Source organism: Misgurnus anguillicaudatus, chromosome 16 (genome assembly GCF_027580225.2).
Source record: "Misgurnus anguillicaudatus chromosome 16, ASM2758022v2, whole genome shotgun sequence".
NCBI classification, from domain to species: Eukaryota; Metazoa; Chordata; class Actinopteri; order Cypriniformes; family Cobitidae; genus Misgurnus; species Misgurnus anguillicaudatus.
The window spans coordinates 28,367,501-28,385,000 of NC_073352.2; the positions used below are offsets into that span (position 1 = coordinate 28,367,501).

At 37.4% G+C, this 17,500-nt stretch overlaps 1 protein-coding gene across 2 annotated transcripts in view; it reads left to right on the forward strand.

Annotated features, from left to right (window-relative positions):
* Positions 1-17,500, forward strand: part of dock2-like (dedicator of cytokinesis protein 2) — a 126,097-nt gene that overhangs the window by 93,744 nt on the left and 14,853 nt on the right. For both annotated transcript variants that reach the window (XM_073854439.1, XM_073854440.1), the window contains exons 27-34: positions 9,791-9,889; positions 12,179-12,273; positions 13,668-13,743; positions 14,116-14,219; positions 15,731-15,789; positions 15,875-16,023; positions 16,922-17,007; positions 17,145-17,301. In XM_073854439.1, coding sequence (XP_073710540.1) covers positions 9,791-9,889; positions 12,179-12,273; positions 13,668-13,743; positions 14,116-14,219; positions 15,731-15,789; positions 15,875-16,023; positions 16,922-17,007; positions 17,145-17,301 — 825 coding nt within the window. The remainder of the gene's footprint in view (positions 1-9,790; positions 9,890-12,178; positions 12,274-13,667; positions 13,744-14,115; positions 14,220-15,730; positions 15,790-15,874; positions 16,024-16,921; positions 17,008-17,144; positions 17,302-17,500) is intronic.

Genomic DNA, 17,500 nt, shown 5'->3' on the forward strand with positions numbered 1-17,500 from the left:
CTTTGAATGACATTTCTCTTATCCAAGAAACACATTTAAGAGAGATTTAGTTTGTTTGTTTTCTGAAAATTAAAAAAAAGATCTTGCTAGCACCATGCTGTAGTTTAGTCATACTGTACAGTGTTTCCCATACATTCATTTATTTTTGACCACCACAAATACATTTTTTTCTACCGCTCTCTCTCTCTCACATGACAGGTTCAGTACACACACCCATGGCGGTGTGTACGGCGTTTTTGTAAATTTGCGTGTGGCCCCGTATCCAAAAATGACTATCTTGATCGCATATTAGTTACCCATTATTCACCCATGCCGTGTGGCCGATGTACTATAGATAAACTGTAAGTCTGTGGGAAACACTGCTGTAGGAGTTTTCAAACTGTAAATATACCTATTCCTATACATGATCAAAGATGTTCAGTTAGTTTTATGTTTAGTTACCATTTATCCCTAAAAACAATAATTGTTTTAGAAGGCAGAGAGAAATGATATTGAAGTAAATTAATTTTCATGGCTCATAAATGTGTTAGTTTGCCACGATTTTTTGTCTGGTCACATACATAATTATATTACCAGATTTGGAAGTTTGTTCTTAATGAAGTTGGTCTCGCTTTCTTTGGAAGTTTTCACCTGCAATAAATGGCATGTTTGAATGCTAATGTGAGGGTGATTTAATATGTTTAGTTGTACTTTTTCATTCTTCCTCCTCATGGCATGTGTTTCTACATGACTTCTTACTAGTCTTGATTGTGACTGCCTCATTTTTTGATGACACCTTATACCTTAACATCATCAACACACATCTCTCACTCCTCAATGGGGTGCAGTTGTAGCCTAGTGGTTAGAGAGTCAGGCTTGTGACCCGGTTCGAGTCTCACGGCTGCCGGGTTGTGACTGTGGTGCCCTTGAGCAAGGCACCTTACCCTAATTGCTCCTCGGGGATAGCTGCCCACTGCTCCGGGTGTGTGTGTGTGTTCATTACTTACTGGGATGGGTTAAATACAGAGGTCACTTTTCGAGTATGCGTTGCATAATTGACAAGCATGTCACTTTCACTTCACTTCACTTTTGTTATTATCTATGAATAAAGAAAGTGATACAGAGAGATACAACACATTTGGACAGGTGAAGTGATGGATCATGAATGGGTGTATGTGTGTGTTTGGGATGGGGGTTATTTTCATTTGGCAGAGTGACTCATCTGTCCTCATAAATGACACTGCTCTATTTAATTAGATTTATTATATAACACAGATTACACTTCTGCTGCTGCCCTGATGTACTGTATGTGTGTGCTTGTGTGTGTCTGACTGTAAATGCTTATGAAATTTAAATTATCCTACACTTTTTACTGCCCTACTGTAAACAAAAGGAGTATATGTTATTGACAATATGGACAGTGTCTGAAAACAGTAGGTAAACATTAAATTAAACGTAAAAAATGGGCATATGTTTGCATTACATACTGTAACAAAAGGCAATTTAAAAAAAGATATAGCACTTAAAGGAATATTCCATTTTCTTAAAAGACAAATCCAGATAATTTACTCACCACCATGTCATCCAAAATGTTGATGTCTTTCTTTGTTCAGTCGAGAAGAAATTATGTTTTTTGAGGAAAACATGGCAGGATTTTTCTCAATTTAATGGACTTTAATAGACACCAACAATTAACACTTAAGTTTCAAAGGACTATAAATAATCCCAAACGAGGCATAAGTGTCTTATCTAGCAAAACGATTGTCATTTTTGACAAGAAAAATAACAAATATACACTTTTAAAGAAAGGCCCGTCTTTATTATATAAGCATAGACTTTTTCAGTGCACAGAAAGACAAATATACTCTTCCAGCTTACGATCAAATCATGTAGTATTTGCAATGTTAATATTCTCTTAATATATTTTTTAAAAATGTGCTGCTCTGCCACATGTAGAAATTAACACGGCGATTAATGAAAAGTAAATTATTGGAGGGAGAGAAACTAGCGCATTAAATTTGGGGTGACACATCTGTCACTGCAGCCAGTGACTAGCAATGGCGGAGCAACGCAATCTCATTCATTTCAATGAAAGCTTGGAAATTTCCGATGAAACACGAGTACGGATGCACCGAAAGGAAAATTCTTTGGCCGAAGCCGAATAAAATTTAAATCTCAGCCGAAGGATGAATACAGAATAACCGAATAATTTTTATTTAAATTTTCCTAATTATTTTCCCAATTATCTAACCATTGCACAAGTTACATTCAGAATGTTTTTTTACTATATTTATTTTATATTATTTAACAATATTTTTTACTTTCCAGCACACATAATAGGTCCTTTATACCAGTGGTTCTCAAACTTTTTCAGCGTGCGTTCCCTTTGTAAATGGTGCATTCCTTCGCGGCCCCCCCAAAGAAAATTTATGACAAAAAACAGTTCTAATTAAACAAAACATTAAATTATACAAAGTAGTGCTGCCTTATTTATTTTTTAGGTTTAATTTCACAGAATTCATGATAAATTAATGTATTTTATAAAATTGTCATAAAACTGGGGCCCCCCTGGCACCATCTCGCGGCCCCCCTGGGGGCCCCGGACCCCAGTTTGAGAACCACTGCTTTATACACCTGGTCACTTCTCTGATCAGATAGCTATAGATAGACTTGTTTAAACTGTTCCACATATGTGAGTCTTTGCTAAACGAATAGTAATCCGATCTTCTATTCCCACACAAAATGCAAATAATCTATTCATTACTCTGCCTTAAGAAACTTACAACGACGCTTATGCAGCACTGTATTTTGAGCAGTGGCGCCTGCCTGTGTGCATGGTCAAGGGCGATCAAAGGGAGAGAGAGAGAGAGACAAGATTGACAGGAGATGACAGAGTAAAAAGCACCTTTTCACTGAGTTTTTTGCTATTTTCGGCCGAATAATTTTGGTGCATCCCTAGACACGAGTGACAGCGACCATTGGCGACAGCAAGCGGGCGTCTCCAGCTATGAGACAAAGTTAAGAACAGTTCTACTTATGCAAATGACAACGACTTTTGGGAACGACAACCAATCTGAGTCAAGCAATGGAGTTTACGTCATTTGTCTTTCTTCATTTACTGAGAGGACAGTTACTTATTTTTTATAGTTATTACTAGTGATAGGAATGCCTCCTAACGACCTCATTAATAGAGACTAGCGACACACAACGATGAAATTCACACCCGTCACTTTCAATGAGGTCATTACGATTTTTTCTACATTTTTGGTTGTCCTAAATAAATGAGTACCGTCTACTCCAGTAACTTCTGAAAGACGGATGACGTAAACTCCACTGCTTCGCTCTCATTGGTAGTCGCTCCGGATAGTCGCTTAACATTTGCATAAAGTTAAACTTTTCTCAACTTTGTTACGCCGCTGGACACTCCCACTTCATGTCGCCAACAGTCACTAGTGTCACCAATGAATCAAATAAATGAGATCACAGTTTAAACTGGGTGTGCATTATACATCTTGAAAAGTGAGGCCTATGGCTCTTTGATCGCCCCCTGGTGGCTGGCTGCAGTACAAGTCATAAACCCCGCCCTCTTCATGCAAACGAATTTATACTTCCAATAAAAGATGGTTTTGGTCCTTTAAGGCAGTTGTTATCACGCTGATAAATGTTCAATTGTTCATTTTTGTGATAAGTTTTATTTTAGCTAGTAATTCGATGCTGTAGAAACAGGGCGTGTCGTTATGATTGGTGTGGTTGGATGTGGTTGAGAATTTGGGCAGAAGTTTTATACCGCAAAGGACTTTGATACCTCTTGCTCCATGGATGATTCCTTCTGCGCAAGCCTTGGCTCCAAACTGACATTTTTACATAACATGGCGGCAACCATGGGACATTTTTGGCTATTCAGCAGGCGACGCCGCGTCATCAATCTTTTTTTACAGTCTATGGTTTAAGCGCTTAAAATAGTTATATAAAACAATCGACATGTTTAAGTATGTGTGAGAGATTATTTTCAGATGCCACAGATTAAATCGTCCAGGAAGGCAGACAGCATCTTGGGCCATCATAAATGTGCTGTCTGCAGTAGATGTGTTTGTGTGTGAGACAGAGATGTCTTTTATTATCCTTCATTCTTTGTCTAAGACTCTGCAGACAAGGAGCAGTGAGATAAACAGAAGAGAGAAATCTCTCTCATACACCGGGCTTATTAGAAAGTGAAGTGTTATGTTGTGATCAGCATATTTCCAGCCCGCACAACTGATCTCTGAGTTCTTTAAACAGCCGATGGGATTGTGGGTCGTGTCTCTCTCAGCACATTTGTTTAAGACTTCAGCACTTTTTATATGAACACGACACACTCAGGTTTTTCTGATCTGTTCATCTGCCTGCTACATTTATCACATAACTTTTCATGAATTTGTCTTTTTTTAAAGGGAGAATGTCATTATTTAAATGTTCGTTTGCTTTTACTTCCCTGTTTGTCATGAAACCCCACAACCCATTGTACACCTGTGGTTTTTTGATATTTAATTTGAAAAAATGTAGGTAAAAACTTTTTATTATGAACAATGAATGGAAGAGGACTTTTTAATATCATGTAAAACAAAGTTGTTTCTAAGGTTATTACATTTTGATGGTAAATTACAAAGAAACCACATGAAATTTGCTTTAAAATGATGAATGGATCACATACAGTGACAGCAGGAGCGTTTAATAAGAAAGTATATCATGTTTATTTTGATTTCATATTTCACCCTAATTTTCAGAGACAACACTAAAGTAAAGAGTTACAGACTGTGACGTCTCCACCATCCAAACACTTGAGATGGGGTGAGGGTTACAAAACCAAACATAATTTTTTTAACATTGTGATGCTTTAAAGGTCCCATTTGTTATGTGTTCATGTTTCGTGTGTTAAAAAACACAGATTTTTTCACACAATTTACTTATCTCTATAGTGCTGTTTTTTACTGTCCTAATAACAGGCTGATGTCTTCCTTTTTCTATGCTTCTAACCATCTGACTACCTGCCCGCTAGATCCCATACCCACCTATCTCCTTCAGGCCATCTCTCCGTCGGTTATCCCTGCTCTCACCCACATTATCAATTCATCTCTTTCCACTGGTACCTTCCACGCAGCATTTAAAGAGGCTCGGATAACCCAGCTGCGGAAGAAATCCACACTCAATCCTGCTATGCTAGAGAACTACAGACCCGTTTCTCTTCTTCCGTTAATTGCCAAAACACTTGAACGCGTGGTGTTCAACCAGCTCTCCTCTTTCTTCACACAAAATAACCTCCTGGATAGCAATCAGTCTGGTTTCAAAAGCGGTCACTCCACTGAGACTGCGCTGTTCTCAGTTTTTGAAGCCCTAAGGCAGGAAAGGGCAGCCTCCAAATCATCTGTACTTATCTTACTGGATCTATCCACCGCTTTTGACACGGTCTATCACCACATTCGTCTGTCGATGGGTGTCTCTGACACAGGGCTTCTATGGTTCAAGTCATACCTCTCAGGTAGGTCATTCAGGGTATCCTGGAGAGGTGACGTCTCCGAACCCCAACGCCTCGATAACGGGGTGCCTCAAGGCTCCGTGCTTGGACCACTGCTCTTTTCGATATACATGACACCCCTGGGCTCTGTCATTTGAAAACATGTCTTTTCCTACCACTGCTATGCGGATGACTCTCAACTTCATTTGTCGTTCCACCCTGATGACCCCACGGTTTCTGCCCGCATCTCAGCATGCTTTAGGGACATCTTACTCTGGATGAAGGATCACCATCTCCAGCTTAACCTTGCAAAGACAACACTGCTTGTCATATCATCTGAACCAAAGATTCATCACAACCTTATCATTCAGCTAGGTTCCTCGACCATCACGCCATTCAGGACAGCCAGAAACCTGGGAGTGGTCATTGATGATCAAATTTAAAGCTCTGCTCCTGGCCTTTAAAACCATCACTGGGTCAGCACCCCCTTACCTTCACGTGCTTGTACAGCCTTACGTACCTCCTCGATCCCTGCGCTCTGTCTGTGGTGCTATCTCAAAAAGGGAAAAAAAACATTATCGCATACCTTCTCTGGAGCTGTTCCACAACTGTGGAATGATGTGCCGGTTGCGACACGACCTGCTGACTCTGTAGCTGTCTTTAAGAATCAGCTAAAAACCCATCTCTTCCGCCATTAGCTCACCTCCTAATATAAGACTTACTATCTTTTCTTTTCCTTTTATTCTTGATCTCTATCTATACATTCTTACAAAACACTAACCCATGGCTATGTATACTGTGTTGGACTTGATATAACTATTTCCAGTGCACTTATGTATTGCTGTTCTTGTTTTGCTATAATTGCTTCTATTGTGTACCTCATTTGTAAGTCGCTTTGGACAAAAGCGTCTGCTAAATGACTAAATGTAAATGTAAGTCCCTTCTTCAGAAATACGTAACGAGTTCTGATTGTGTACTTGGTTTAGTGTGTTGTGATTTGTCAGCACTCTTATAATGACGACATATATCGGGAAGTAGAGGGCTCTAGTCCAAACCATCCGTTCTCTGTAGTTCTTGAAAAGCGAATTCTGTTAAAGAAAATATATGGCTTGGCAATGAACTTTGAGCTTTATCATTTTGCAGGCATTGTTTATGCTCTAACAGCAACTTACACACCAACTAATGTTTGAAAAATGGATCACGAAAAACGGCCGCTTTAAAACAGCAAAGCCCAAACTCTGTTTAATTCAAATTCATGCACACACATTTGTTATCAGCATAGTACAGTGAGGGTTGTTATGTCATTATGAGTGATGGGTCTCACCTCTCTGTCTACAAACATCCATCTGTCATCTGTCACCTGTATCATTTATCACTCGTTGATCTTTATATCCTCTCACCGAAGAGAGAGAGAGAGAGAGAGAGAGAGAGAGAGAGAGAGAAAGAGAGATGTGGAGCAGGTAGAGTTCTGCTGAAGGGGAACTAGATGTCGATTGTGAATGATTGAAAGATTCTGGAAACAATCTGAAATGTCGTTCATCATCTTGTTCCCTTCGTCATCTGAAGAACAAGAGTACTTTCAGAACTTTTACATTTGTTCTGTTGAAGATCTGATTTCGTCTCTATTTCTTTGCCTCAAATGAGCTTTATTGTCATGACCAGGGTGTGATTTGCGAAAAACTGTTTTTCAAATTATTTTATTCATGAATATAAATTACGAACTACAAGCTTATATTGATTATTCAGGGCTCTTTTCCCGCCAGCGTTTCTAAAAAAAAAAAAAAAAAACTGCCAGCCAGCGCCGGCATTTTTTATGATTTTCACAAAAGTTGAATGCCTTCCAGAAAATGTTCTTCTTTAAATATATAAATATAGAATATCAAATGAAAGAACAGACTCTCTGCTAAAAAAATATATATATAAAAAATGTTTCATCCTACCTTTATTTGTTCTCTTTTCATCACATCTCAAATATGGGTAGGTTTCTTCAAAAATAATAGCGAATAACTTTTGATAGAGATCAGATTTAGAGCGATCCTCAAAACATACACAGACTTTGAACTGCTTGCCCTAAGGGAATACTTCAGAGTTTTATAAGTTAGGTAAGAGTGCCACCTGGTGGATAATAGCGGAAATACAGATTGCCAGTAAAACTTATTATTGGCAGGGAAGCATTTTCTCTTAATTGACGAGTTAACTCGTTAATGGCAGGGAAACAGTTAAGCTATTTCTTTTTGCTGTTGAAATAAAATCTGTATAGAAATGTTACCAGTCCTACTCGCACCCACACTAGATTCAAACCGCTCTAAGAAGGAGGCTAAAGGCCATGAGGTCTAACGTCTGTCGCTAGAGCACTTCTTGAGGTTGGGGAGTGAGGTTTACTTTTATTACTGACTAGCTGGCCTCTGTTACAGAAACTTAACTCTTTCACCGCCAGCATTTTAAAAAAAAGTTACCAGCCAGCGCCAGCGTTTTCATGATTTTCACAAAAGTTGAATGCCTTCCAGAAAATGATCTTCTTTAAATATATATAAACATGCAATATATCAAATGAAAGAACAGACCCTCTGCTTTCCAACAAAAAAAAGGTTTCATCCTACCTTCAGTACTTCTTTTGTAATCAGCTTTTGAATATGAGTAGGTTTCTGCAAAAACACCACATTTTGAGCAAAAAGCAGAGATAATTCCATTTTTGTGACGGGCTTTTCATAGAGATCCCATTCAGAGCGATCTTTAAAACAGACACGGATATGTAGCCGCTTGCAATAAGGGCAATACTTCCGGGTTTAAAAATGGTGAATAATAGCGGTATTGCGGAACCGTATTTTCTTTTTTGGCAAGATATCTCGTCAATGGCGGCGAAAGAGTTAATAAAACAATTACAGAACCTGAACTTTACATGCAGAATGCATTCATTCTTTGTTTTGGGCCAAACATGCAAAACACTTGTTTATAATAATAATATTTTATAGAAAAAGATGCAATGCATACTCTCAATATAAATAGGCTATATATGCATACTTAAACAGAGGGTTCCCACGGGTCCTTGAAATCCTTGAAAGTTTGTGAATCTGGGGGGAAAATTCAAGGCCCTGGGAAGTTTTTGAAAATATACATACATAGATACAGGTCATTGAAAGTGCTTGAATCTATTTTATGGAAGAAGTTTTCTGAAATAAAAATTCATACATATTCCCTGTAGGATAATATCATAAAAATTCTAGACTTTTTGCTAAACTGTGCGCTTTAAATGCTTATATCTTCCATATGTGAATGTTGATTCATACCAAAATGTTTTTTTGCATCGTTGTGTTTGACACATGAACACGTCTCGGGTTACGTATGTAACTGTTGTTCCCTGAGAAGGGAACGAGACGCTGCGTCTCCCTTGCCATACTTCCTGCGTCCCTGTAACACCATCTTTAGCAATATTTCAGATAGCGAAATACTTCCTGGCTCCCGCGTCACCCTGTCTTTGTCTTTAAGCCTCACCATTGGTTGAATTTGATATACACATTCAGACACACTTATTGCAGTGATGCAACGTGAGTTCCCTCGAAAGGGAACTGTAACAATGTATCTTAAAAGGTAACACGATGTAACCTTGCTCTCACTTGAAATGTGTCCCCACATTTAGTCCTTGAATTTGAGGGTATTGGACCTGGAAAGTCCTTGAAAGGTCCTTGAATTTGAAGTTAACTAAAGTGTGGGAACCCTGTAGACAAGATGTCAGAATAAGAAAATAGTCTGTTTGATGAAAACTTTTGACCTATTTTTTGCTTTTCCTGTGTCATCCTGTAAGTTTCCCTCAATCTTACTGATGGTAGTTTCTGCTGTCTCATTCTCAGTGGGAATATTTCTTGGATTTGTTTTCTGACGGTCCTGTAAAATATGATGATATGTTTATTACTTGCGCTGAAATAAACTATTGATGCTTGGCAACATTTGGAAAATCTGTGCATGGATTTAAAAAGGATCACGACACAACTTAGATGCGCTGTCACCTAAGGTTATTGTCACAGGAGCGAAGCGCTGACAAGTTATACTCCATTGATTTTACTGTTGTTTGCACTATTGCATGGCAACGCTTTTATTTTAGGCCGTTTATATGGCCATTTGATGACCATTAATTATGGGGGGATACATTTATCACTGGGGATAAAAAATAATTTATCAAAGGCAGGGATATAAAGACCAGAGAGGGGTAATCCCCTCCACCCCCAGCTAAACCCTGGTCATAACTGTTATATAGTCAAAGTAATGAATAATAAATATATTATTTCTCTCTCTCTTTCTCTCTCTCTCTCTCTCTCTCTCTAGTCTCGTGTGGTGGCGTGTATGACGGCTATTCTGAGTCAGATGAGTGACAAACATTACTCGCTGTACATCGAGACCTTCAGTGGGACATCTGAATTAGTGGTAACACACACAGACGCACTCACAATGTATATGTTACCCTTTAAATGTTGTCACCAGTCACTCACCAAATATTGTCTGTTGTCTGTATTTATCAGCTACATTCATGGTCAGTATTATTGCCACCCTATATGTACAAAGAACCTGTAAAATACTATGCATTGTTTTGGATCGTTTCTTCAAAAAAATTCACAAAAAATAACCTTTCATTGAAGGAATTTAATTAAAAATGGGTTGGATATAAATGAATGGCACCCTGTTGTGATTCATCCATAGCAAATCTCATCAGATCCTTCTCTTCTTCAGTTCACCCCACTAATCTTCTATAGGGTTCAGGTCAGGGTGACTGAGATAACATGGCAGATTCTTCATTTTATTCTTAGTGACCCATTTTATGTCGAATTTAGTTTTTTTTTTTTATCCAGACAATGCCCATAATAAGATTTTTAGCAGGGGCAGTCAGGTTTTTATTTGTTGATATTTGATAGAATCCATGATGCTATGTGGGTGATTTTCACAAAAACTTGGTTTTAAAAATGTCAAGCATGAAAATGTAAAAATTGCTTAAATTTACTTTTTTTCCCACCAGACATTGAAAAACAAAGTCTGGAGAGAATGGGAGCATTAATTTAAAAACTTTTACTTATCATTTAACACTTTTTGTAACATAATTTAAAAAATGAGTCCTAAAAAATCTCATTACCGCAACAGTCAGAAAACATCAACACTGACATATTTTCAAAATGACATGACAAACCTGAAAGAACATATTTTGGAGATTCTGCACATGCATTTAAAATCAAAGTATTATGCTTCTATTAATTAAATTAACATGTAATAAGCATCTGTTGCGGTAATGATAATCAAAATGTCGTGTAAGCATTCTGACAAGACAATATTTCAAATTAACTGTAAAAAAAATGATCTTACCTGGTAGCCATCTTGAAGTAACTGGTCCATGTGCTTGATCACTCAAAATCAAACTTTATTAAAATTCTGTATGTGTGCTTAAACTCTTCTCAAAAAGTGTTGCGGAGGATGAGAACATCAGGCATGGACACATCATTTTCCTAATTTTTCTTCATTATTATTATACATGAATGTTCAGTAAATATTTTTTCTGTCATCTAAAGTAGTCTAGTAAAACATCCATTTATTTTTTTTCTTAATATTTTTGTGTTCATTTGACTAAATTACCATGTTCAAACACAGCCGGACACATTGCGGTAATGAGAATTTCAGCAGAAAATGAGATAAAATTTACAATTATAAATTCTTATGTTGAAATCACACATTGTGCAAGGTAGAACACAGTATTGTGTTAATTCTGATGCTTTTTAATGTTACTATATTACACATTTTAAAGCTAAAATCATTAGTGCCGTGGTGTTTCAATGGTTTTGTGAGAATCACCCATGTATCTGAACAAGATGTCTGGGATCTCCAGTAAAAATAAGCCCACAATATTAAAGGAAAACACCACCTTTTTAAGATATTTTACTATGTTTTACCTAAACTTAGATGAATTAATGCATACCTATCTTTTTTCAATGCGTGCACTTAATCTTTGTAAAGCGCTTGTTGAATGTGTTGTCATTTAGCCTAGCCCCATTCATTCCTATGGCTCCAAACAAAAGTTTTATTTTTTGCCACCATACTTACTCATGTACCTACTCATGTTGTTAAATAGGGAAAACATGGAAGTGTTTGGTGGCTTCTAAATTCATTCCTGTTTGGAGCCATAGGAATGAATGGGGCTAATGCTAACACATTCACGAGACGCTGTACAAAGATTAAAAGTGCATGTTTTGAAAAAGATAGATATGTATTAATTAATTAAGTTGATGTAAGAGCATAGTAAAATATTTAAAAACGGTGGTGTTTTCCTTTAAAGATCCATCAATATGTTTAACTGTGGACACGGTGTACATTTTTAATCCTTGTTTGCACCTCTTTGTTGTTTGAACTTGTTAATTATTTCCCTGATTTGTGAATTTTCAATGCTTTCAGTGCAATATTTTCTTACAGCCACTTTTTTGTTTTATTTAAATCACTAAGTAATTTAATCTTTGTGTTACTTCATATTTATACTCCTGTGAAATATGTAGTCATGGCGGGCAGTTTTGTGTTTCTAGTCACCCTGGGGCATTAAAATAAAATGCAAATATGAATGAGAATATACTTTGCTAAAAACAATGTCTATATTTACCAAGGGAACCAATAATTCTGACCATGACTGAAACTTCTGTGTCTGTAAGATTCATGCGCTAACTCTTGTGTGTGTTCCTGCAGGACTTCCTGATGGAGACATTTTTGTTGTTTAAGGATCTGATTGGTAAACACGTCTATCCTTCAGACTGGGTAACAATGATCATGGTGCAAAATCGGTGAGCAAACTTATACAGACCGACACACAAGAGATCTACTGTACTGTAACATTCATCGACAATCATAAAGTCAAGAATTTTGCTTTATGGTAACATTGATTCAACATTATACAAGATGCCACTGAGAAAAAAGATAGAGCAATTTATAGAGGAATAAACCTGCAGAGAGAGAGAAATCATATGACATCATGTTTACATGCAGCTTACAAAGATACAGAGTTGATCAAGTTAAACTTTTAGAGTTTATACCTGGTATTAAGATGCGTTTTGTTTGATCAGATCACAAGTAGATGAGAAAGACACATTCACGTTTACACCTGGTATTTTAATCTATCTTTTTTGTCCACTTTCAACCACTTCTGTTCTGATTACTAAGGGGATGGTCTGTGAAATGGCGGGTTAAAATTGACACAAACTAATATTAGGTCAGATCCGCTGCTTGTGTTGTTAGTAAACATGCTGCGCAATGTTTTGTCCGTGTATATGTAAGAACTTTATCTGATATTTCAGAGAAATTGAGGAAATAATCTCGCACAATTTTCACACGCTCGCAAAATAAAACAAAAATAAAAGAGGCGGAGCTGCTTCAGTTTTATCAATAGCTGGGTTTCCATCACACTGATTTTATATGCATTTTGAAGTATCGCACACTGTAAAAAAATAATTTCCGTTTTGCAAGTCAATTCTATTCAACCTATTTTAAGTTTTGGCTTGTAAAATGTTGACATAGCAGGGCTTGCAAATTTCCAAAATCTCAGGTACTCTTCTATTTTTGGTAGCCTGAAGTAAATATAAGTAGCCTGAATAAAGAAATACATTATTTTAAACGCGATTTTAATAACCGATGCCCGAATTGCATACAATATACCGTATTTTCTGGACTATAAGTCACACTTTTTTTCATAGTTTGGTTGGTCCTGCGACTTATAGTCAGGTGCGACTTATATGTCAAAATTAATTCATACTGACTAACATGAACCAAAAGAAAACATTACTGTCTACAGCCATGAGAGGGCACTACATGTTGCTGTTGTAGTCTACCCCTGAAAAAAACTAAACGTTAACTGAAACATTAACTTAAAGACAACGGAGAAAGACTAAACAAAGAAAATGTCCCCCAAAAGAATAATAATTTTCTAAATAACTGCGACTTATAGTCCAGTGCGACTTATATATGTTTTTTCCTCTTCATGATGCATTTTTTGACTGATGCGACTTATACTCTGGAGCGACTTATAGTCCGGAAAATATACGGTAATTGCCGAATACGGTAAATCCAAATCTGAGAGAATGCAAAACAAAAAAAGTTATACCAATGATTGTCATGTCATGTTTGTCTTTGTGTTTCTTTGAGTGTTTGAAGTATTTATGCACTTGTATGTTCATCCAATCAGAGTGTTTCTCCAAGCGATCAACACGTATGCAGACACTATGAAGCAAAAGTTCCTAGACAACAACAACTTTGAAGTTCAGTTATGAATCGACTTTTGTACCAGTTGATTAAATATTATTATACCACGGGTCTGTTGAATGCTTTATTCTGATTGGTTGAGAAATGTTCCATGGGTGTTGATTATTTTTCAGTAAACCGGACACCTAACTTGTCAAATGTCTTAAAAATAGGCACCAAAGCAATGTTTGTTGTAACCATGATATAAGTGCAGTAATTGACTTATTTGAAAATAATGCACTTCGCGTCTTGCTGCATTACCACCTTGGGTGTGCATTATTTTCGTATAATTTAATACCCGTAATACTAAGCTCTATCATAATCGATTGAATTCGTGTTAAATCCTTGATGTTATCTCTCATCCTGGTGTCTTTTTCTCATCATCTCTCCTACAGTTATGGAATAATTACTTTCACTTGGCCGTGGCTTTTATTACCCAGGAGTCTTTGCAGTTGCAGCATTTCTCATCCACCAAAAGAAACAAAATTCTAGCAAAGTGAGTCTACAAACCAAAACATCTCAGTTAAACTGCTGGCATCTGCTCGTACACACACTGTAAAAGTTGTGAGGACATTTTATGACATTTGGCAAAGAAACACACAGACTAAAGCTAAAGCCACAGCAGTTAAACATAGAGCCTGTAGTATAATCCCGATCCGAGTCTCAGATGGCACACAGTCTCTTTATTGACCATCTGATTCATTTTGATTAAAATCTTCAGTTCACGTTTGACTGGCCGGCTTAACACAAGACATGGGGAGTCGCGGTTTAAACTAAGCTTTGCTTGCTACAAACACCAACCCGATAGCAAAGCTCACTATTTTTGCATTGAATTTTCAATTTGAAGTAAACTTTTCATCAACTCCGAGGTTGAGCATTGTTTACTCTTTCCCCGCCATTGAAGAGTTATCTCGTCAATTAAGAGAAAACGCTTCCCTGCCAATGACGAGTTTTTACGACAATCCACATTTCCGCTATTATCCACTAGGTGGCACTCTTACACAACTCATAAAACACTGAAGCATCAAAAGATCCAAAAACAGTAAAAACTCTTGTATGTTTTTATCATTGCTATAAACTGATCTCTAACAAAAGTCCTTTGCAATTATCTAATGCAAAACTTTGTATTTTTGAAGAAACCTACCCATATTTAAGAAGTAATAAAAAAGAAAACAAATAAAAATAGTATGAAACTGTTTTTTTATTCGATAAATTGTATGTTTATATATTTAAAGAAGAACATTTTCTGGAAGGCATTTAAATTTTGTGAAAATCGTAAAAAATGCAGGAGCTGGCTGGCAACTTTTTTAAAAAAGCTGGGGGGGAAGAGTTAATATTGATGCTTGACTTAAATTTTACTAAGCACGAATCTGTTTTGTTTTCCAATTCATGGCTGTAAATGATCATTTGTTACTTTAGGATAGACTGATCTGCAGACGTGGGACGGTTACTTTTAATTGTATTGTGTTACAGTTACAAATTACTTCATAGTAAAAGTACAGTATCCAAGCAACAACATATAAAAGTAATGTAATCACATTAATAATATCAATATTAATATTAATAATATTAGTAATAATAATAATATTATTAACATTTATATTAATATTAATATCGATATTAATTATTACAATAATAATTCTCTGATGACTTTTTGTGACATATACAGAGATTATTTTATGTTTAATTTTTAACATGTAGGAAAAATAATTAGTTTATACCAACATTTAAAAAGTCTACACAAAGTCTGCACAATCTATGTCACGATCTATATCTAGGTAAATATATGTTTATTTTAAAATAAAAATAAAATAAAAAAAATGTGTTATTATAGGATCGTCAGCTTCATCTGTTAAGCAAACACACTGGTCAATCTCTTTCAGTCATCAGTCTTTGTCTCTAAATAGGAAGTTTTAACTTGCAAAGTAGACCGGACTTTATCCATAAAGTCAAGTCTGACTTCACAACAATAAACATCATTTTATTTCTCTCTCTTTTTTTTCTCAGATATGGTGAAATGAGAAGGCAGATTGGTTTTGCGATCAGAGATATGTGGTACAAGCTTGGTAAGGCCGTGTGTGTTCATGCATAGTAATGCTGATGTGTAGCGTGTTTGCACATTTAGTTTCACATGTTGTACGTGTGTTGCAGGTGTGAACAAGATCTGCTTCATCCCCGGGATGGTGGGTCCCATTTTAGAGATGACTTTGATTCCAGAGGAGGAGCTGCGTAGAGCCACCATTCCCATCTTCTTTGACATGATGCAGTGTGAATACAACCACTCTGGACACTTCAAGAAGGTTTACACACAAACACTGACACACACATACTAACAAAAACACACACATACACACACATACAGTACGCATTTAAGAAATTTTGTCTTGATAACCATGCTGATAATGACTACAGCCTAATGCTGCGTTCACACCAGCCTCGGTAGAGGCGTCAAGCACGAGTGATTTCAATGTTAAGTCAATGTGAAGATGCGTTGACGCGAATGACTCGAATTGAGAGTTGCCGCGGAGTTGCAATAGCCCCTCTCATGACGCGAATTTCCGCGTGAATGTCTCAATGACTAGAATTTCACTCGCGGTTTTCACGCGGGACTGAAGCAGGTAAACCCAAAATGTCCAAGCGGCAAACTAGACGCGGTAGATGTGAATTTGACGCCTCAAACGCGGCTGGTGTGAACCCACAGTAAGGGGGGGCGGCATGCACACCACACAAGCGGCCGGCATATGTTTCAATTGTTTACAATGGAAGCGCCGCACTTTTCAAAAACGCCAGCAGCTGGCAGGTTTTGTCCGGCTGAGCACCGTCACTTTTCCGGCTGAGCAGATGTCACTTTTCACTCAGTCGTCCAATCACAGTGGAGGAGGGGTGGGACAAATATCACAACAACCAACAGGTGCATAGTACAACGACTAATAAACAAAGCAGAAGTATCATAGCAACCAAAGCGCTCAGCTGAAAAAATCTGGCAAGTGCCCACAGTCGGTATCCACCTGGCGTTTCAGCCGCAATTGAACGCTTTGGTGTACACGCCCCCTAACTCTACAAAACTTAAAAACAAACATTATTGATGCCACCAAAGGAGGATGTCTGCATACACAACATGTTTATTTATATGATACAAATTGTTATCAATGACTGTATGTTTAAACGTGTTTTTTTCTCTCGCTCTCTCGCTCTCAGTTTGAGGATGAGATTATTCTGAAGTTGGACCATGAAGTGGAGGGGGGCGGTGGAGACGAGAGATACATGGAGCTGCTACAGAGCATGTACGCTCGCACACACACACACACAGCTCTTGGATAATTTTGACTTAAGAACCTCCAAATCCTTTTTAAATCTCTATTAAACTACAGCCAAGACCATCCGAATACATCTGTGTGTGTGTGTGTGTGTGTGTGTGTAGTCTTTTAGAGTGTGCTCAGGAACGCCCTCAACTGTTAACGGAGGTGCAACACTTTGTTACCTTGGTGACCGGCCTCCTTGAACGTCTCCTTGACTACCGCACTGTGATGAGTGATGACAGTCGAAACAATCGCATGAGCTGCACTGTCAATCTGCTGGTAAGCTCCGCCCACTTCCCCTCTAGATGTAACAAACGTATTTGTTATCGATCTGATCTGATCACTTCCTGACAGTGTTACTTGTCCGGCAGTGATGATGTTCTGATTTCAGAAAAGTTTTAAGATCTCTGTTTCGACTCATAATGAATAATTCAGATTGCAGTGACACAGGATGAAATATTTCCTCTTGTAAACACCA